A 21,422-nucleotide genomic window follows, 5' to 3' on the forward strand; every position below is an offset into this window, starting at 1 on the left:
CCTTTTTTTTAAAAAAATGTCCTTCTCGTCACTTGCCACCCTGAAATCGTCAAGCTCCAAAAAGTAAATTTCTATGACTGTCACACAGGAGGTCGTTACTTTAAACCCAATGGCCCCATCCCTCTCAAAGCTGCCAGCTCTAATATCATTACCAATCGGAAGAAAAGGTGTGGATAATGGCGACCAAGAGACTTCAAACAACTTTATATTAGCTGCGTGAACTCAGTGGAGGAGGAGGAAGGCCTACAATCAAAGTCAACCCTGCAGACGCTTGTTATGGACACAGCTCTTTTGCTAATTGTCCGCACTGGGCTATTACCCACTGTATTCATCTATTCGCTCCCTGTAGGCTGAAATGTCAATTTCAGGATTTGCAGAATTTTAAAGTGGCGGGGAGGGGATGGAATTAAAACCAACGCTTCTCAAAAAAGAACAAACTTTTGTTGTTCTCCTGAAGAAACACTGTCAAACAGGTTTTTAAATGCAGGGGCTGGGCTAGTGATATTTCCAGTTGTATTTGGGGAAAGGGGGCTTTTTTAAAGGCCTGTTCATAGAAGTCCAAGAGACAACAGGAAGGTGGAGAAGGTTGTTTTTTAAAAGTCATACTGTTTTCCATTTTGCGTATTTTGACAAATCACGTTCTCCATTCAAACCCCTCCCCCACTCTCACCCTTAGGTTTTCTAATGTGAATGGGGTGGCTGGTGGGGGTGGAGAAATGACTTGAGATTTCGGGATTTGATCAATGCAACATGTTAGGGGCAGAGCACAAGGTCAAAAGGAAATGATTAATCCCACAAGAGAAACAGGCGGATGGGGCAGGGACCAGCTCCCCTACAAAAGCCTCACTAATAAATAGGTCAGAAGATTTAAAAAAAGAAAAAAAAAAGACACTCTGGTGAGCAAGGTTTTCTCCCCAACCCAGACTCAGCAGTTCATCCTAAAATAGTTTTTAGAATCCAAAGAACATTAGTCCACACAAGCCAGTCTTCCTTTGGGTTATTTTTTGGCCGATGCATTCCAGCTGTTGCCGGAGGGGTCAAAGTCGGGGCGGGGGGGGGGTGGAGAATGACCTCAGTCATCTGGATGACTAGACACTCTATGACAATTTCCATTACTGGAGGGAACCATGCTGTCATTAATGGAGACAGGGATATTTCAGGCCTACTTAAAAGAAGTTAGCAGTCCAGACATACAATATCCCTTTGAAAAGCTATGACATCAACGCTCTGAAAATACATAAATAGGTCAAACACGAGGAGGGGGAGGGAAAGGCCTTACAAAAATCCTCTGGGAGACAATTTTCCTCTTAGCTTTTCTCACCCTGACTAATACTTGCATGCTTTTAGAGCATCACACGCAAAAAAATTCGTATTTCTAATGAATGATGCACAACTTCCCCCCTCTAATCACCACACTCTCCTGCACAAACACGGCTTAAGCCAGACTGGCCCACAGGGCTGTCATTGCACCCTTCTGCCCCTTTCCCCACCTCATCCCCCTCAAAAAAGCATGAGCCCAGAGACAGAACGGCTTCCTCAGGGGGCTCAATCCTGACACCATCCAAGCTGGGTGGAGTTCCGTTCCACTTGTAAAAATTCATGGTTAACAGATGACGATCTAGATTGAAAGGCACTCAAGACATCCCCCAAGAATGCTTTCAACCACAAAAATCTTACACGCTACAGGGGAGCAGCCCTCAACTGTGAGAGTGCATGTTGCTTTGGGGCACACAGGTATTACCTTCTTGTAAGTCTCTGCCTATTAAAAAGAAAACGGTGAAGAATCCAGTGTGCTCAACTCTGCCCCTTCCATCAGACAAACAGTGGAGCCAAAGGAGGGCTGTTTGTTCGGGTAAAACAAGCATGGTGTGTGCAGGAGTAAGGATCAAAACTCAGTCCTCCAGGGCCCCTCTACAGGCTCCTTCCTCCAGCCAGGCTGTTTACAAATCCATCCTAGGAGGGGATCCCGATGCCAGGTTTATAGTCTAAGGCCTTTGGAGGGGGGAGACTCAGCTCAACCCCAAAGAAAAGATCTGCTTCCGTCTGACCTTGTGCGGCCTATTTTCCAAAGCATCGCTTTTAACTTTAAATTGCAATTATCCTGCCCATCCCCCCAGCTCTCTGCTTAAGGCCCCCCTGACCTCCCAGGGCCAGCATCCCCAGGATCCCATTTCCTAAAACAAGAGAGTCCTTGAAATTTTTAAAATAGTGTCTTAACCCTCCCCCACCCCCAGACACTGAGGCTGCAAGGAGCTGGCTCGCTGATGTGGAGGTAGGGGGTGCTGGGGGCTGCGGGTCCCCTGCAGCAGGGCCCAGGCTCCTCCAGGGGAGGCTGGTGTGACTGGCGGGGGTCGGGGCAGGAGGGTCAACCCCCTACCACCACCACCACCTTGAGCTGCAGCCACAGGAGGTTTGCTTGGCTCTCTGGATTTTCTTGCCACCTTGAGTCCCGGCTGCTCTTCGACTGGTTCCCTGACACCCTAGCTACTGGCCTGGGCTTTACTCAGCTGCCACGAGTGGTGGCCAAAGGGTAAAGATGAAGAACACACAGCATGGTTAAAAACACCTGGCACGGACTTCCCTGGTGGTCCAGTGGCTAAGATTTCTTGCTCACAATGCAAGGGGCCTGGGTTCAATCCCTGGTCGGGGAACTAGATCCCATATGCTGCAACTAAAGATCCCATGTGCTGCAGTGAAGACCAGGAACAGCCAAATAAATATCTTTTAAAAAAGTAATAAGATAAAAATGGCTGACAAGGGGAAAGTAACCTCATCCTCTTGTTCCCGGATGCAGTATAGTGTGTTTTTGAGCTTCGTTCCCCAAAAGGAGCATGAAACGAAGCAATCCTTAGAAATATGAGAGCTTCCTGGGCAGTGCAGTGATAAAGAATCTGCCTGCCAATGCAAGTGACACAAGAGATGTGGGTTCGATCCCTGGGCGGGGAAGATCCCCTGGAGGACGGCTTGGCGACCCACTGCAGTATTCTTGCCTGGAGAAGCCCATGGATGGAGGAGCCTGGCGGGCTGCAGACCGTTGGGTTGCAGGGAGCCGGACACGACTGTGCACAGCAACAAAGCAAGTCATGTTGCCATTAGAAACACGAAATGAGGAACAGGGGGCAAAGAATCAGCAAAAACCATCTCCTTGTGTCCTCAGACAGACATTTCCAACAACCTGATGCCCCGTGACTCAGGCCCCCAGGCCAGAGGGGTGGTCCCAGATAGCAGGGAGGAAAGCTGCTGACTGGTGCAGAAGCCGATGGATAGGCCAGACCTGTGGAACTCCCTGGGCAGGATTCCTTGCCCCAAAAGAACAAGAGGGAGGGCAGAGAGAAACGCACCCTACCCCGAGGTGTGCAACTGTCAGAACTCAACACAGATCAGATTGTGGGTACAGGAATGTAGCTACCCTGATCCCTAGGCAACACATAAGGAAAACCAGGGCAAAGGGAGAGAGGAACGGCCCTGCTCGAGGTCACAGGGTAGTCAGTAGTGCTTCGGTCCTGGCTGCTTTCGCAGGGAGACACACAAACATTCCTTCCAAAATATGTCTTAACGCAACTCAAAAGGAAAAAGAGCCCAGGACAAAGAGCCACCTGAGCTAAGACTCAGAGGCTGCGGGGATGGGGCAGACCCTTGCAGATCTGCCTGGTTGTCGGGACCTTCCTTTGCCAACATAAGGAAGGGGCCGCGTTTAACTAAGCACAGATACTCAATGGATGCTTACCAACTGGATGGACGCAAAAAGTCAGGCACTGGGCTGGATACCGCCCCGCATCATCACGTTTAAAAAAGCACGCCGGGGACTTCCTGGAGGTCCGGCTCCTAAGACTCTGCAGGGGGCGCGGGTTCCATCCCTGGTCAAGGAACTAAGATACCACCACACCTAGTGCCATGTGGCCAAAGATAGATTAATGAAAATTTTAGAAATAAATAGAAAGCACGATTAACAAGCCATAGCCCCATCTCCATCTTTACAGATGGTGGAAACTGACGTCTGGCCCGGGTCAGATGGCTGGTGCGCAACCTGACCCAGAAACCCCGTGGAAGAGATCAAGGTGCTTTGTTCCCTCAAGGGACTGGGCAGGTTACTGTTATTAAGCCGCAGCACGCACAACTGGTTTGTGATGGTATGTAATGCTCAGTTACCTGGTGCCTCAGCTTGGAGGTTTGTAACCCTAAACAACTCCCTGCAGCCCTGCTGAAGTGCGCCAAAGGCACAAAATCACGGTTTATCAAAGAGCTAACTGCTCTGTGGGTAAGACAGAAAAGAATGATGGAAGGATGAAGGAAGGAGAGAGGGAGGGAGCAAGAAAAGAAGCCAGCCACCCCTGGAGCTGCCTTCTCCCATCCTTCTTGTCCCAAGGGCATGCTACATTTTTCACAAGGTCTTTTTTTAAGTCTAGTTCTGTATCAGGAGCAGGGTAGGCCAGTCTGGATCAGAGCAGGTCACTATCTCCCAGTCTCCACCCAAGCAGTGGAATTCACCCTGGGCAGTAAACGGCAGCCCTTGGGGTGGGTGTGGGGGAGTCACAGCCATCCGCTCACCTTTTCAGCCCCATCTTTCCATCGCAGTGGCTGCTTTAATACAATCTTCAAATGAAAGGGACACTCAAGAAGATGTGTTCAGTTTAGAACATTTGTCCTTGCACCTGTCAGAGCTCCTCTCCTAGGGTAGGGGCGTGGGGCAGTGGATGGATTCCAGGTGGGCTCTGCCACTCTAAAGAGTTTGGATGAAACAACAGAGGACTTAGAGGGGGGTGAAAAAGAAAAGCTTTATTTACTGACTTAAGTCTTTCAAGGAAACATGGAGATTTAGGGGGTGAAAAAAAAAAAAAAAAACTGGGATAGACAGTATCAATAGATCAATTTCCCAAGGAAGAGAAATGTAGCTATACAAGAATTATTTCTCGGGAATTCCCTGGTGGTCCAGTGGTCAGGACACTGAGCTTCCAGTGCAGGGGAAAATCCTGAAAGCTTCGTGGTGCAGTCAAAAAGAAAACATGTATTATTTCTTAAGTGTTAAGTCGCTCAGTCGTGTCTGACTCTTTGCAACCTCATGGACTCTACCCCAGCTAGCGCCTGTATCCATGGGACTCTCGAAGCAAGAATACTGGAGTGGGTAGCCATTTCCTTCTCCAGGGGATCTTCCTGACCCAGGGATCAAACCTGGGTCTCCCACACAGGCAGATAGATTCTTTACCATCTGAGCCACCAGGGAAGCCCCATTATTTCTCAAGCCAAAATTCAAGCTGAATGTGCTCAGCAGCCCTGGGGAGGAGAGCCTGGACTTCTTAGGCAGTGCTACAATCGTGTCCCCCATAAGCCATCCTGAGATGCTCCTGCAGTGCCTGCCAGGCCCGCCCGTGCCCTGCAGACAGGTCCCTGGAAGGCCTCCAGGGAGCTCCCTCGTGGTTCTGTTTAGACAGAGGCGGTGCCAACTGGCAGCAGGAGCAGCGGCTGAAGACTTGGCAACAGCCTTTGGCAGTTGTGTAGACTCTGGGACTCTGGCCCCGGTGCCCAGTCCCAGGGGGGCTAACCTAGTTCCAGCTGCTTTTGGTCTGCAGCGACGGCAGAGGTCTGCAGACTGCTACTGTGGGGCTTCTCACTCCAACACAGGCCAGAATGCTGTCTTCTGGACCTAAGTCGGATTGTCATCACCACATCAGTAAGACAAGAGAACTTTGGAGGATATCAACTAATGGGCCCCTTGACCCTCTTCAAAGTGGCTCACGGTGGTTAAGAATCCATCAGCCTGCGAACACAGACAGGTTCGGTCCCTGGTCCTGGAAGATTCCACGTGCCTTGGAGCAACGAAGCCCATGCACCACAACTTCTGAGTCTGTGCTCTTAGGGCCCCGGCGCCAACTGCTGAAGCCTTGCACATCCTAAAGCCTGTGCTCCACAGCAAGAGAAACCCCTGCCCCGCAACTGGAGAGCAGCCCACACTCCATAGCCAGAGAAAGCCCGCACACCAAGGACCCAGCACAGCCAAAAATAACGAGCACCGGTGTCTTTTTAAATCAAACAAACAATCAAAAAGTGGCTCAGAGGAAAGGACTGCCTTCAAATCCCATGTTATGGTTTGAAGCTAAACACCAAATAGTATGTTAAAGCATCATAGTTTTTAATCAAGGGCCGCTGAAACCAGGGCAGCTGACAATAAAACAGGTTAGGACTCAGGTGCAATCACTTAGATGGGATACATGACATAATTAATGATTGGTAATTGGGGATTAAAATACTAATACAAAAAAATACAGAGCTGCGGCTCTGCAGTGACCTTAAATCTCCTCTCCTGGGTTACCGCTTAAAACTTCTCTCTCAAGGGAGCCATGTGCACTAGAACCCCAAGGTACTTTTTAAAAATGCAAACTGGGACCTTCCCTAGTGGGTCCAGAGGTTAAGAATCTGCCTTGCAATGCAGGAGATGTGGGTTTGATCCCTGGTGGGGGAACTAAGATCCCACATGTCACCAGGCAACTAAACCATGCACTGCAAGTGGAGTCTGCAAGCCACAACTAGAGTCAGTACGCTGCAACAGAAGAGCCCACAGGACACTAAGACCCAACACAGAAATATTTTTTAAAATGCATGTTGGAACCCCACCCTGGTTTTAAACAATCAGAATCTCTGTGGGGTTAGGAGCCCTGGGGTTAATCAATGAACTCCAACAACTTCAGTTGTTAAAACTGGACAAGGCTGATTTAAACAAGAAGCCCTAAAACAGAAAATACAAGCGCAAAATGGGCAGTCACCAAAAATGCTCTTTGCATAAAATACTTTATTTTTCAAACAGCTTAGGACATTTGTTCTTTGTTTCACCTCCAGGCACCTTAACAGAAAAAGTACATTGTCTGATGTTATTTGCATAACATTCAATCCAGGAGTTCCTGCAAAGAAGGGCTGGTGCTGTGTGTTTCAAGAGCAGGGCCCACAGGCCCACATCCAAGCCGCCTTCTGGTCTGGCTCTGCACCTTCCCTGGAGACAGCAAGACAGAGGTGTTTTCAGGGAGGTTCTAATAGCCCTAGGGCCAGAAGACTCCCTCCCAGAATGTTACTCATCTCTGGAACAGAAAATCCAGCAGCTATTGGGATAAGCATAGAGAGGAAGATTAAACAGTTAATTAAAATCCTGCAGAATGGGAGGCAGAGGATTAGCTCACAGGAGGAAAGGAGGGAACTGCTAGCAGGAGGGGTAGGGCCTGCGTAACCCAGCGATCTCTCCCTCAACAAGATCCAATCCAGCCATCACTCCACTGGACAAGTCCCAGCAGCCCTTACTGAAAGGCCACTCGGTAAAGCCTGTCCCAAGAGCTGGGCCACCCCAAGTGCTTTCTTCATCAAAAATGAAAAATGAGTTACTGCTGTATCTTAAAATGCTGACGAATGATAAAAAAAGGGAACTGGGTGGGGAGGGATCCTCCGAAGTACACTAATCTCTCAGCCCTTCTCATCTCTCCTTGCTCCACCCTATCCAACCTGCCAGGATTCCCCAGCGGTCCCCACCCAGCCCCACCTGGCTACAGCACCCAGGGGGCCCTTGCTCTGTCACAATCTCTGCAGCCCAGGCCTTGCTGGGAAGGGCTCCAGCCACCACCCCAGTAATCCTACAAGGCTTCCCACTCCACCTCCCAATTACAGAAAACCAAAGGCACCTCAATCAAAAAACCATGTATTCAAGCACCTAACTGCCTAAAGATTCAGAGGGGCCTGGCCCCTGCCCTGGGAGAGGGTCATTTATGACCATTACAGCCAAAGTAAGGCAGGCTCCCAGAGGCCCATAAAACTCCCAGGGAAGGAAGTGGGGATTAACCACTTCCTCCCACTCCTCAAAAAGGGGTTTCAAGCTCCACCAAATTGCAGAAGGGCTCCCTGGGTGGGGGAAATGGGGGACGGGGGTCCAATGATACGACACCCAGCCATAGCCTCTTCCAGGGGACATGACTCACCCCAGCGTCTTTCAGGATGCTTTGGTTTTTACAGGTGGGTGCTTTTTGGGTCCTGTTGCCCCCGGAGGTTCGTGGGGACACTCTACCAAGTCTCCTTGCCCCTCAGCATGGGGCTGGACCCCGTCCAGGGAGGGACTGGCGTACATGAGGATCATGTGTTTATCTGACAAGTGCTATGCTCCCTACAAGTGCTATGCTTCTTTACATACTCATCAGCCCGATTTATTGGATTGAAACGGTCCCATTCCTGGGCAGTTGACAACACCCTCATCTTTCACTCGATTTTTATTGAAACTGATTTCAGTAACTCTTACACAGATCTAGGAAGAGCAGCTTACAAAGAAAAGCCAGTAACATACATGTAAACCAAGTTTGAGCCAACTCATTAGAAAAGGCCCTGATGCTGGAAAAGATTGAAAGCAGGAAGAGAAGGGGACAAAAGAGGACGAGATGGTTGGATGGTATCAACATCTCAATGGACATGAGTTTGAATAAGCTTCGGGAGATGGTAAAAGACAGGGAAGCCTGGAGTGCTGCAGTCCATGGGGTCTCAAAGAGTCAGACATGACTGAGCAACTGAACAACAAGTTGGCTAAGCAGAAGCAAGTCAGCGAATCTCCCTACACTGAAACCAGGAGTTTGGCTCCGAGCTTCCTGGCAGTCAGAGCAAAATGGGCAATTCGCCACAACTACACCGTCAAACCATGAGTTCTCCGGGCAGCAGATGGAGACACAGCAGTGAGCCTGGAAGCCCCCTTCTCCTAACTCCCCAACACACACTCACTCCTGCAGCCTGCTCGCTGGGCTTCTCTTCCCCGCGGTACAGAAATTCCTGCTGAAATCCTGAAGAGACCATCTTTCTCTCTCTTGCTAGAGAAAAGCAGATACAAGTGCCCAGAAGCCCTATGGCATGTGGGATGAGACTCCCCTAAAATCCTCTTGTAGAAATCCCAAAACTGCTTTTCCTAAACTACTGCCCAAACGCTTCAGACAGGAGTGTGCCTCCCCACCCCCCATGATGGCTGGGGTCTTCGGCAGCAACGCACCAGGAGTACGGTCGAGAGCTAAGCTTCCTCCCACCTCTGAGCTGGCATCCGGTTTCCAAGCGGAGCCTCCATCTCTCCGCCACCATTTTCAGCAAGGATCCCCAGTGGCTGGGGTGGGGGTGAAGAGGTCAGAGGGCTCCTGTTCTGGGCATTCTGTCCTGTGACTAACTGCTGTCACCTAGGCGAACTCTTCACCAAAAGAGTCTATAGCAGCCCCCAACCCTTAGGCACCAGGGACCCGGACTGGTTTCATGGAAGACATTTTTTCCCAAAAACCAGGAATGGTTTCGTGATGATTCAAGCGCATCCCATTTATCATGCACTTTACTTCTATTATTGTTACATCTGCTCCATCTCAGAGCATCAGGCATTAGCTCCCAGAGGTTGAGGACCCCTGGTCTGTAGGGCCCAAAGGCAGCGTGGGGGAGGGGTGGGTCCTGCCAGGGGGCTGGGTGGCCGGGGGAGCCTTTCACTGGATTTCAGCCCCTGCAGTAGCTTTAAGGAGTGTCTGGAGAACAGTCATACAAACTATAGCACAGCCCAGTTAAATTTTAATTTCCAACAGACAACCATGTTTGGCAAGCGTGTCCCAAACACTACACGGGACATATTAAAAAACTGCTTACTATTTACAAACTAGGCATGAAGCGGGGTGTGCCAGAGCCTGCAATCTTGGTCAGGAGGCTTCCTGGTGATTTGGGGAGGGGGGGTGTCCCAGCTGGGTGAAGTGACTCCCTGAGAAGGGGAGCCTGGAATTTTGAGGTTACTCATTAGCACAGCAACCAGGGTTTTTTTAGTTTTGTTTTTAATGGGTGGAGGGGTGTTTCGTGTGACTATGGTAAGCACTAAAACGGGTCCACTTAATGCAGCCCAGGGGTGACTGAGCTGGTCTGACGCATCACCCCCCAACCCCCCCGACCCGAGCCCTAAGAGCTGCCCCAGGAGCAGAGACCAGGCTTCAGTGGTGCTGGCCACTCAGGCCAGGGCATCCACATTCCAGGAGGCCGCCATTCCCGCCCTCAGGAGGAACAAAGGGCCTGGGGAGGAACTCCTGCTGCCCCAAGCATGGGGGTGGGGTGGTATCCAAACAAAACTGGGCAGAAAAAAGCGCCCCCAGCCAGAGGCCCTGGGGAAGAAGCCCACTCCCCTCCGCGCCCCTCGCGCCCCTCACACGGACAGGAAGGCCCAAGGAAGAACTCCATCTCAGACACTAAAATCCAACCTTCTCAACACAGAATGCAGTTTGGGGGGGCAGGGTCCCTAGCTGTGATGGAGTAAAGTTCAAGAGAGAAAACTCTCTAAAGGAAGCAGGCCAAAAGCTCCAAATGTAATCATTAACTTTATCTTGAGGGTCTTCTTTGTATTCCCGCCAGGGGCTGGCTTTTACAGTAACCCTTTGCAAACATTTCACTGTCCTTCAAAACCAGAGGGTGGGATTCGCGGGCTGGTTTTTTAAAACGACAGCTCCTGCATCACCACAGATGATGCCAGACAGGTTCCACTCAGGGATCCCCAGCACCAAAGACATTTGGAAGGAGGGGTACAGCTGGGGTGGGGTCTGGGGAGATTAGCCTGGGCTCTGGCCGGTGTGCTGGGCACCCACTTTTGGGGACCACAGTGGACAGAGCCTGCAGACAACCTGAGGGGAGATGAGAGACTCCAGGGCCTCAGTGAAGAAGACGGGAAGGCTGACACAACTGTAGTGTTCCCTTTTTGAGGGCGGAGATGGTTCCAAGCAAGGGTGACTCCTTTCAGCATCCCCAGCCACAGGTTTGCAAGGGGCCCAACCGCTCCCTGGAGCCTGTTTGAATTAACTCCGCAAACACTGGTTGAACATTTGCTTTTCTGCAGATAACGTTCTAATCGCCACAGGGTACCCAGCAAAGCGCTTCCCAGTTTTGCAGACGCCCTCAAAGGCTCCCAAGCCTTTCTTCCCGGAGGTCCTCGCCCCTCTACCTGGGTGGGTCCCACCTCACTCTCACCCCTCTCCCCTTGCAAGAAAAAAAAAAATTCTCTTTCAGGCCTTGTATCCGGTTCTCACAGTATCCAACCCTGATTCCGTCCCAGCTTCGGCTCAGCAAAATACTACTTCCTTTGCAGGCAGACCCAGGTTTCGCTGGGGGCGGACGCCAAACCTCAGGAAAGAGGAAAACGGCAGAAACCAACTCTGGATCCCGACAGTGCCTGGGGGTTAAGGACTCCTCCCCTGCAACAGCACTCAATGATCAACTTACTAAAGAAGCTCCTCGGGTCTGCACATGAAAGCTGCACATGAAAGCGGCCTAAAACCAGTGGAAGGTGGCTGTGAATGACACAGCCACAGCCCGTTTGGGGCAGGGAACTGCCACCACCCCAAAGTGCAGTGAGTGTCCTCAGTAACAACTCAAGACTTTTCCAAGAAATTCAAAACCAAAATTTTCTGAACAGGGAGTCTTCAGCAATGGAAGTTACCAACTGGTCACCCCAATTGACTTGGCAGGCCTGGAAAGCTATGAGTTTTTTTTCAGAAATGTTTGGGACCACATGGGCCTAGATTCAATGATAAGAACCCTCTAAAGCAGCGGTCCCCAACCTTTTTGGAACCAGGGACCAGTTTCGTGGAAGACAATTTTTCCATGGATGGGGTGGGGGTGGCTTGGGATGATCCAAGGGCATTGCATTTATTGCGCACTTTATTTCTATTATTATTACATCAGCTTCACCTCAGATTGCCAGGCACCAGATCCCGGAGGCTGGGGGCCCCTGCTCAAAGGACACAGGACTCCAGCACTCTGCTGGGAGGACTTCATCCCCTCTACTGCATTACGCCTTCCTGAGCCCTGGAACAGTTTTTTTTTTTTAACATGTGAGCGTGTAACATCTCATCAACAACAACTTGATGCTTTTACACGCACATGACTCCCCAGAATACCCCAAATCCCTGGTTGCTCTAGTTCCCTGTATGGTGATGTAAGTAAGGGTCCCCAGAAGGCAACCTCCGTTCCAGTCCTTTGTGTCTTCAAACACCCGGAGAGGGCAGACACTCGGCCGGGGTTCAGTGAGAAGTGTGTTGATTGAACGGAATTTACTTCCACATTTTGCGAGCAATCCTTGAGGAATTTGCCTCCCAGCAGGCAACTGCTTGCTGGAAAACAATGTTCCCTGACCATTTGCATTGTGGCCCTGAAATGGCAAATGTTTAAGACAGGAAAGAAAGAGAGAATCTGGGCCTTTGCAGAGGATAAAATGCCTCTCAAGGGTCAAGATTTTAGGGTGTTTTACAGCTCCCCCCACCTCAGCAATAAACCAGGACATCAGACCCGGCAACGCTGCCATCCGTCTAATTCACATCCAAAGGTCTGTGTCCCGCTCTCGTCTCCATAAATCCTCCCAAGACCAGAGCAGCAGGCCAAATTCTCCAGACACGAGCTCTGAAAGATTACTGTGGCAACGGAACCTTCTAAGGTGGTAGAAATGTTCCATCATGATCATGGTGGTGGTACCACAGATGTATAAATTTGCCTGAACTCACCACCAAAATGTGTTTGGGACTTCCCTGGTGGTCCAGTGTGGCTAAGGCTCCACAATCCCAAAGCAGAGGACCAATTTTCGATCCCTGGTCAGGGAACTAGGTCCCCCAACTCAGAATTTGCATGCTGCAACTAAAAATCCCTCAAACGGCAACTAAGACCTGGCGAAGTCAAATAGTAATAAATAAATGCTTTAAAATGGGTGCATTTGATTATGCCTACACTACACCTCAGCAAAGATGATGATAAATGGCTACTAGGTCTCAAAGACAAAGCGAGATGTAGAACAACAGGTGTATTACAAATGATGCTTTCCAAGCAACTTTATTAACATCAGAGTGTGCCCTATCACAGATTAAATGACAAATACAGTCATGAAGATAATGGTGCAAAAGCACAGGAAAGGAGACCAATGACAGAATCCAGCCTGTTACCAGGAGTTACATCTGGGGAGTGGAATTAGCAAATTGTATATTTTTAGCTACTTAGCACTTGCCTGGATTAAAATGACTACTTGCTTCTCTTCCAGTTAAAAAACCCAATGAAGACTAAAAACTCAGGGAAGAAAAGGCAGGTCTGCAGGACCCTGCCCAATAACTGGCACACAGTAGGCGACAGAACAACCTGCGCTTAAACACTGACCGATGGGCTTCCCTGGTGGTCCAGTGTTAAGACTCTGCCTGCCAAAGCAGGGGACACAGGTTCTGTCCCTGGTCCAGGAAGATCCCACAGGCCACAAGGGAACTAAGCCCGTGCTTTACAGCAAGAGAAGCCATCTCAAGAGAAAGCCCGCGAGCAGCAACGAAGACCTAGTACAGCTAAAAATACAATTTTAAAAACATAATAACAAACAAAAGCCCACTGACTGATGTCTAATGGGCCTACACCAAACCAAGCATTACCATTTACCTGCTGTCTATTTCCTTAATAGCCATCCAACACCAAAGAGATTTTTAAGAGATCACCTGTATACGACCACAGAGCACGAACATCCAATATACATACATTAAACTGCAACCCAGTTGGCATTCACTGAGCAAAGGTCTTAATACTCCCTTCTCTTCGCCCCCCGTGGACAGTCACAACTGTTTCCCAGAAATTTAAGGGTTCAGAGAAAGAGGGGAAATGAGACCGTTCACTCACAGTCAGGACCTCAGGATCATTGTTCATTCCAGATAAAATTAGATCCCACCTCCTAAGATACACTAAGAAAATATTGTAAGATATGATTAAAGACACAGTATGCAGAGACAATGAAAGACAATCGTCAGTAACACTGAAATTTAAAACGTATACCAAGTTAAATTAAACTGAGGCTAGCCAAGGACTCTGAAAAATCTGCTGGAAGAAAGAGCAGTATTTATCCAAAATGCCTACGAATTGATTTTTTTTTTTTAAACCCAGAAAAGAGGCCCAGGAACCAAGGCAATTTGGGGAGGGAATCCAAATGGTCAATAAACAAAAAGACACCCGCCCCACAGCAATCACAGAAATGCGAAGTCAGTCAACGGACGAGCCATTTTTCTCCCATTAGATTGATGGCAACAGGGCCGGATTGGGTGGGAGGAAATGTGGCTGGCAGGAAGGCAAATTAACATTTCAAATGTGCCTTGCTGGTATCTGCGTAAGTCCCTGGCTGGGGGGCTCTTGAGTCACAGGGACACAAATAAGTGGCAATGGCCAATGCAGAGAAAAATCCCACATAAGGGAACAGCTAAATAAATTCCACAGCACGAACACCAAGCCTGGAGCAGTAATCACTAGCAAAGTAAGTACAGGAAAATGTCTGTATTAAGACTGTATTTCTATACTCCGTGTGTGTGTGTGTCTGTGTGTGTGTGAACAGCTGTAAAGGTTTGGTAGGAAACACACCCAAATTACACACTTTGTCTGGGGGTATACTTAAAAAAAGTTTCTTACAGATCATCCTAACAAAGATATTTATGTGTTACTTGCATAATTAAAAACAAGGATTCAAGTTAAGTGGGCCAAATCAAGTATTCCTGGGAGGGAACACAAAGTCGCTCTGAGAAAACTCTCAATTTTTCATTCATCCAGCAACTACAAGCTGAGCAGGCTGAAGGAAGGAAGGAAAGGTCAAATAAATAACAGTCACAGACATATACGTATTCAGAAAAATCACCACCCGAATGACAAGCGCTGGGAAGTCTTAGGCACAACTCAGGTAAGGAAAAAGCAAAACAAAACTCAGTTAAGGGAACAAAACCCAAGTCAGTCAAAGAAAGAAAGGAAAAAAACTTCTCAGTGTTGTTAAAAGAACACAAATTTTAAACAAAACTGTTACCTCTTCCCCCTTTCATGGACCCGATCAAATGTTTGCAAATGTTGAAAGGTTTTTATTAAGCACGCACTCATCCGGGTTCCTCTTTTGAGGTCACTGAGGCAAACCTGTCTGCCTTTACCCCCAAGATGGGATGAGACCTTCCCACCGTGAGTGGCAACATGTACAAATGCCAACTGAAAGTCAAGGAACCAAAATGAGAAAAGCTTGGCAGACAGGACAGAGATACCGCCCCAATTATTTGTTTAGACTCCTGTTTTCTTAACCTGTTGGAACCTCAGAACACTGTGGGCTTCCCCCCATGCAACACCCAAGCCTCACCAAGCTATACAAGCCAACATCGGGGCTTGTATTGTATTGAGTTGGAAACGCAATCCTTTCTCCCAAACTAAGGCCAAATATCTCCTCCTCATCCTCATCATTCCATCTTATGCATTTCTTAGATTTTATTCCCATATATTTATCTGCGGCTTTCCACGACGTTTTTTTCCCTTTGGTGGAGAAGAAGAGAATTGATTTTGCATCCCAACAGGCAAACCATCGAAAAAAACCTTGAAAGTAAGTTCCAGGAGGCTAGAACAAATAGACACTGATGAACATTACATTCAGAAAAATTCTGAGCTTGGTTCTGCAGTAGACCCCATACAACCAATGCAGGGGGAGAAAACATGTATATGAATGCTGGGAACAGTCAAGTGTGAACACCATCCCTTTTATGAGGGAAAAATGGTTACTTTCCCAATTCTAAACACGCTGCATTTTCAGTCTGAGATGCCCAGATAGAGTGCCGTTCTTTGCATGTTCCTGTATGTTACTAAGATTTCAATGTAATTAACAACTTCACCTCCGTTCTTAGATCTCAAGGCACACCTGTCTTTTTACTGTACAGCATACTTAAGGGAGAATAACAAGATTAGAGACTTAGCAGCTGCTGTGAACCTCAAATGTTGCCTACAAGGAACTGCTATCTCGGGCTCGGAAAGGATTCTGCTAGGCCCTCGTAACTTGGTTCTATTCACCACCATAAGTATCAACAACCTCAATATGAAACGTCCCTTTCCCCCATTAATCTCCCATTTACAATGGAGACACTTGTCCATCTACACTCCACGGAAGCGATTCTTTCCAGGACTCCCCTAAAAGCTCCAGATATTTGGGGTGGTCCATCACTGATCAGAGTTATATTTATTTTTTACATGCACCCATGTAGCTTTTAAAAAATCTGGTTAAACTGGTAAAGACAAATTTTCCTCTTTGTATATGCCTCCTGAAAGCTCTGATAAAGTTAATATAATAAAATGGAAATAAAAACCAAAGAGAATTGTTCTGTAAAGTTATTAATAAAGGGCAGAGGGAAAAAAAAAATCAACAAAGGGCGAGGCTACTGGGGGGCAGACAGATGCTTCCCCTGTCCCCTGCAGCACAGCCTCCAAAGCAGCTCCTGCAACTCTGAATTTCTGTCTTCACTTATATTTTTAAATTTTGTATTAAAAAAAGAAAAGATGATTTACAGTATCACGTTAGTGTCAGGTGTATGGCACAAGGATTCAGTTTCACACCTACGTTAAAGTATATATTCCTTCCTTTTCAGATTCTTTTCCCTTATAGGTTAATACAAAATACTGAGTACAGATCACCCACTGTGATCTACAGTGAGTCCTTGTTCATGTAAATATATATGCAGTGTACCCTGCACTTTTTCATCAGGAAATACCCCATCTGATCCTCAAACAGAAAAGACAGCCCTAGGCAGACAAATGCAACTGTTAGCATCCTACAGAGTGATGTGGGAACTAGTCTCAGAGCCACTCAACGTTGCTGACAAATGTTCCAGGATGAAAATCGGGACTCCAGCTGGTGACAGTGACCACCAAGACTCAACACAGCACTGCTCCTATTTCAGGCATCAACACAGTCACCATGGCTGAAAACAGGAAACAACTCGCCCTTCAGCTGGGGAATGTGAAAACTATGGTACATTCATACGGTGGAAAACGACTCAGCAAGAAATAGGGAGGAAGCACTGACACCAGCCACCTGCCACCTGCGAGGACTTGTGAACGCAGCCTGGCAAGTGGAAAAGGCCCAGATTCGAGGATCCAACACTCTCAGATGCCATTTCATGACCTTCTGGAGAAGACCAGACCAGAGGACTGGAGAAGAGGTTGGAGGCTGCCTGAGGCTCTGAGACGGGTATTGTGGGGTGATGAGGTGCTCTTTAGAGCCTGGAGTGATGGCACTCTCCGCCCTTGTCAAAAGGTGCAGAAGTGTACGCTAAAAAAGAAAGATCAATTTTACGATGTATATGTTTACCTCAATAGGCAAAAACCAATGCCAAAAACACTAAAGAAGAAATCACTGAACTTAGTCAGAAATGAGGTTTTCCCTCTCAGCCTTGGGCTCTGCAGCTGAAACTGCCCCCTCTACTGTAGGGCAAAGCCTGGGGGGCAGGTCATCCCAAAGGCGGAGGAGAGGAAGGGGAAGCAGGGACCCGAGCTCCTTCCTGCAGGGCCAAGGCTCCTCCCCTCCATGAGGTCAGAGCCCTGATGGGCTGGAAGGGTCTAGAGTGCAGTCAGGGAGGTTCCCACAGCAGTCCCTGTGCACCAGAGCTGTTGGCCCAGAGCACTGCCTTTGAGGAAGAAGGGCGAGTCCCCCAGTAGCAAGCAGGCTGGATAAACAGGCCCCATGAAGAAAAGGGATTCAAGGCTGTTCTGCTCACTGCTCTATCCCCAGGGCCTCCTACTTTCCACCAAAGCTGAGTTCATAGGCATACAGGTCTGCTTACACAGAAATTTTCTGCACCGATTTAATTTTTACTTAAAACTGTGTAATTTATACAAACAAGTACGGAGGACACAGGGCTTCCCAGGTGGCTCAGCGGTCAAGAATCAGCCTGCAGTGCAAGAGCCACAGGAGATGTGGGTTCAATCCCTGGGACAGGAAGATCCTCTGGAGAAGGAAACAGGGCTACAGCCCTTTGGGTCGAAAAAGAGTCGGACACGACGGAAAGCCTGACCACGTACACACACGGGAGGACACACACAGGTCTGGGAACAACAGAGGCTGTGTCCCCCCTGTAAGCAAGCCCAGGGCGCGGCTGAGTGCTGCCTGCTGGGTTAGCACGCTGGGTTAGCAAATAGCAAGCTGGGTTAGCACGAGTGTGAACACACAGACGGGACTGGGCACTGCTAACTCCGGCTACCTCCTAGTCCCCCTCAGCCCAGGGTCTCCCCCACGTTTTCATGAAATTTTCAAATGGAATCAAGCACCAAGGGGGAGTCCATCTTCCACGAAGTGCTGCTTACCAAGGTCTGACTGCTTCTTAGCTTAAACCCACCCCCCGAGTGGGCCACACCTCTGCTTTGCCAGCTGCATCCCTGTGACTCCGACACTAGGGAACTTGACGGGGAGAAAGGTTTTGCTCTAGGAGTTCTGCTTCCTGGGTGTGCACTTCCTTCAACAGACTTCTCTAATCCAGCGTCACGAGTCGTTCCAGTGGCAGCACCTGATTCCAGGTTTCTAACGCTGACCCGACCCGCAGGAACCCACAGGAGTATTAATAACTCCCAACTTTTTCCTCTTCTCATCTCCCAACCCAAGGAGGGGAGCTGCTTCCCACAGCTGCTACCTGCCAGCCAGGCATGTAAGTAGTGTCTCTTCTTGCATTGCAATTTCCTAACTAAAAACTCACAAAGAACTCAAATAACAGTCAATAATGCTTTATGTTAAATTACCTGTTACAGTAACTAAACGTGGCTCTAGCTCCAGACTGATAAGCTCAGCTATTTCCTCTACTTATCAATAGTCACCCTCCTAAAAAGGGAAGTCCCTGGCAGTCCAGCGGTTAGGGCTCAGTGCTTTCACTGCAGCTATTGAGTCTGGTCCCTGGTCAGGGAAGGGAGATCACGCAAGGTGTGCAGATGGCAGGAGGAAAAAAAAAAAGGAATGGACCTCTAAAACTACAGTAATTTCACTCTTGGATAGGTATCTGGAAAAATTAAAACTTCAAAAAGATACCTGCACCCAATGTTCACAGCAGCACTACTTACCATAACGAAGACAAGAAAGCAACTGAAGTGTCCCTCCACAGATGAAGGGATAAAAGAGATATATACACTACTCAGCCACAAAAAGAAACTTTGCCACTTGCAGCAATGTAAATGGCCCAGAGAATATAATATGCTTAGTGAAAAGTCAGACAAAAAGTATGACATCACTTATTTGTGGAATCTAAAAAATAAAACACAGGAAACAGCAAAACAGAAACACGCACAGACACAGAAAACAAACTAGTGGTTACCAGTGGGGAGGGGCAAGATCGGGGCATGGGATCAAGAGGGACAGAGTACTGTGTATAAAATGCACAAGCAACAAGGATATACTGTGCAGCAGAGGAACTCATACTCATTATTTAGGAATAACTTTTAACAGTATAATCTATAAAAATACTGAATCACTATGCTGTACACCTGAAATTAATATACTACAGTAAATCAACTATACTTCAATTTTACAAGATGGGGAGAGGGAGCCTAACACCTTTCTTAGGGATGCTGAAAGGCAAAATCAGATAAAAGATCGCAATCACAAACACTCTATAGTCAAGCCAATGCAGCTGCTAGAAGCCAAAAACCACTCCTGCCTTCTTTCCATCTTCTACCTAAATCCCATCGTTCTCCAAGATTCCTGTCTTTCAGCCCAAACTCAGCTCCCTATCAGAACCTGTTCAGAGGCCATGAGAGCTTGCTTTAACATTTAGATTTCCTCTAGTAATGTAAATAAAACCACATATAAAGTAGACACACAGGAAGCCAAGAATCCCTCTGCCCCATTCAAACAACTTTCTTCCAGTTTCATCCTCCCAGCAAGACTAACCAGAGGCTTGGCAAAGAGCACAATTCTAAGCAGCAGACATCCAAGTGTTTTGATGACAAATCCTAACACATCAAGTCCTCTGTCAGCAATAAGGAACTGCCCCAATTATTTCATGGTATCAAATATCATTTGGCCATCAACCAGAAAACATTTTTTAAGAAAGATAAGCAGCTTATTTAATTTCATGAAGAAGGAATTTTACCCATTTGACTGCAACTTGCAGGAAACGTTGAAGCCAAATTTTTTTCACGATAAACATTTTTTCTAGCTCCTTCTTCAAAGCATCTTCATGTAAATCATAACTTCCCTCCATAAAGTTCTCAAAAACTACTTCAACCATTTCCATCTGAAAGATCAGAAATCAAGGATAAGTGACTTGTCCAAGGTCTCACAGTTACTTCAGGGTGACACTGGGCTGTGAGCCCAGGTCTTCTTACCAAGAAGCTACAAGCATCTTCCCATTCCGTGGCTTGAAAAAGAAGTCTCCTTTGTTTCTGATAAGAAAATAAAGGCAGCACCACCATTTTCCATCACCACTGGGAACCAGCAATCCAGAAATCATCTTTCTCAATTTGGTCCTTAAGGCCACCAACATCAACCAAGGCCAGATCTGGCATAAAAGCCCCAAACCCACTGGTGTTAGAATATTTGCTCTGACGTGCTGAGGCCTCAGGGTGAGCCTGTGTTAGAGGTGGTTGGCAGAGGAAGCATCCTTCTCACTTCGATACTGAGAGACCTCCTATGAGACTTATGCATCATTTCAAGAGATTAAACTCAAGGCCTCTTCCTTGCTAAATTACTGCTCTGACAACACATTAACCCTAGAAGGAGAGGCAGTCACAGCAACAATGGTCACACTTGCTTTTGCCAAGCTGTACCTGTGCGTGCATTCTCAGTCACAAATTCGTGTTTGACTCCTTGTGATCCCATGGACTGTAGCCCACCAGGCTCCTCTGTCCATGGAGTTCTCCAGGCAAGAATACTGGAGTGGGTTGCCCTTTCCTTCTCCAGGGGATCTTTTTAACTCAGAGACTGAACCCGTGTTTCCTGCACTGGCAGCTGGCATCTTTACCACTGAGCCCAGGAAGGCTCCAGCTGTAAATTACATGTATGTCTAATTTTCTCCTTATTAAAAAAAAAAAAGACCAAAACCAAAATAAAACACAAGAAGCTAAAGATTCAAACAATAAATTTAGCATTAAATTTCAGACTTTTAAGGACTAGTTTCAAAAATATAATTCTGGACTTCCCTGGCTAAGACTGCACTCCCAATGCAGAGTCCAGGTTCCACCCCTGGTCAGGGAACTAAGTTACACACGCTGCAACTAAGAGTTCCTATGCCGCTGCTAAGACGCAGTGCAGCCACATAAATACAGAAATATTTTAAGACATAATAATATATTTGCCAAATACTGTACATAAATTAGCAGAGCAGAGTGCTGGACCAGGCAAGTTCCTGCTAAAGTCACTTCACCACCCCAGCCTGTCTCCCCATTTGTAAAGCAGCAGTTTTTCTATAATGATTTAAGGCCTTTCTTGTGATAACTGAAGTTTCCTCTTTGGGAACACCTAAACACGCAACTGATAACACCGTGAAATTAGAGCTTATAAAATATTCCAGTCTATGAAATCAAACTGTTCCCTTGAGCAAGTTGATCTCTTTCCTTGAAATGCCACGGTCCCCCCAAAAATCAAGACTTTAAAGATTAATGATTCTCAACACATCATATAAAATGTA

At 47.7% G+C, this 21,422-nt stretch overlaps 1 protein-coding gene across 1 annotated transcript in view; it reads right to left on the reverse strand.

Annotated features, from left to right (window-relative positions):
* Positions 1 to 21,422, reverse strand: part of TRIM71 (tripartite motif containing 71, E3 ubiquitin protein ligase) — a 61,937-nt gene that overhangs the window by 31,669 nt on the left and 8,846 nt on the right. The window contains exon 2 of the mRNA XM_010835585.1: positions 17,826 to 17,860. Within this exon, the coding sequence (XP_010833887.1) occupies positions 17,826 to 17,860 (35 nt within the window). The remainder of the gene's footprint in view (positions 1 to 17,825; positions 17,861 to 21,422) is intronic.

Source organism: Bison bison, unplaced genomic scaffold (genome assembly GCF_000754665.1).
Source record: "Bison bison bison isolate TAMUID 2011002044 unplaced genomic scaffold, Bison_UMD1.0 scf7180017864043, whole genome shotgun sequence".
NCBI classification, from domain to species: Eukaryota; Metazoa; Chordata; class Mammalia; order Artiodactyla; family Bovidae; genus Bison; species Bison bison.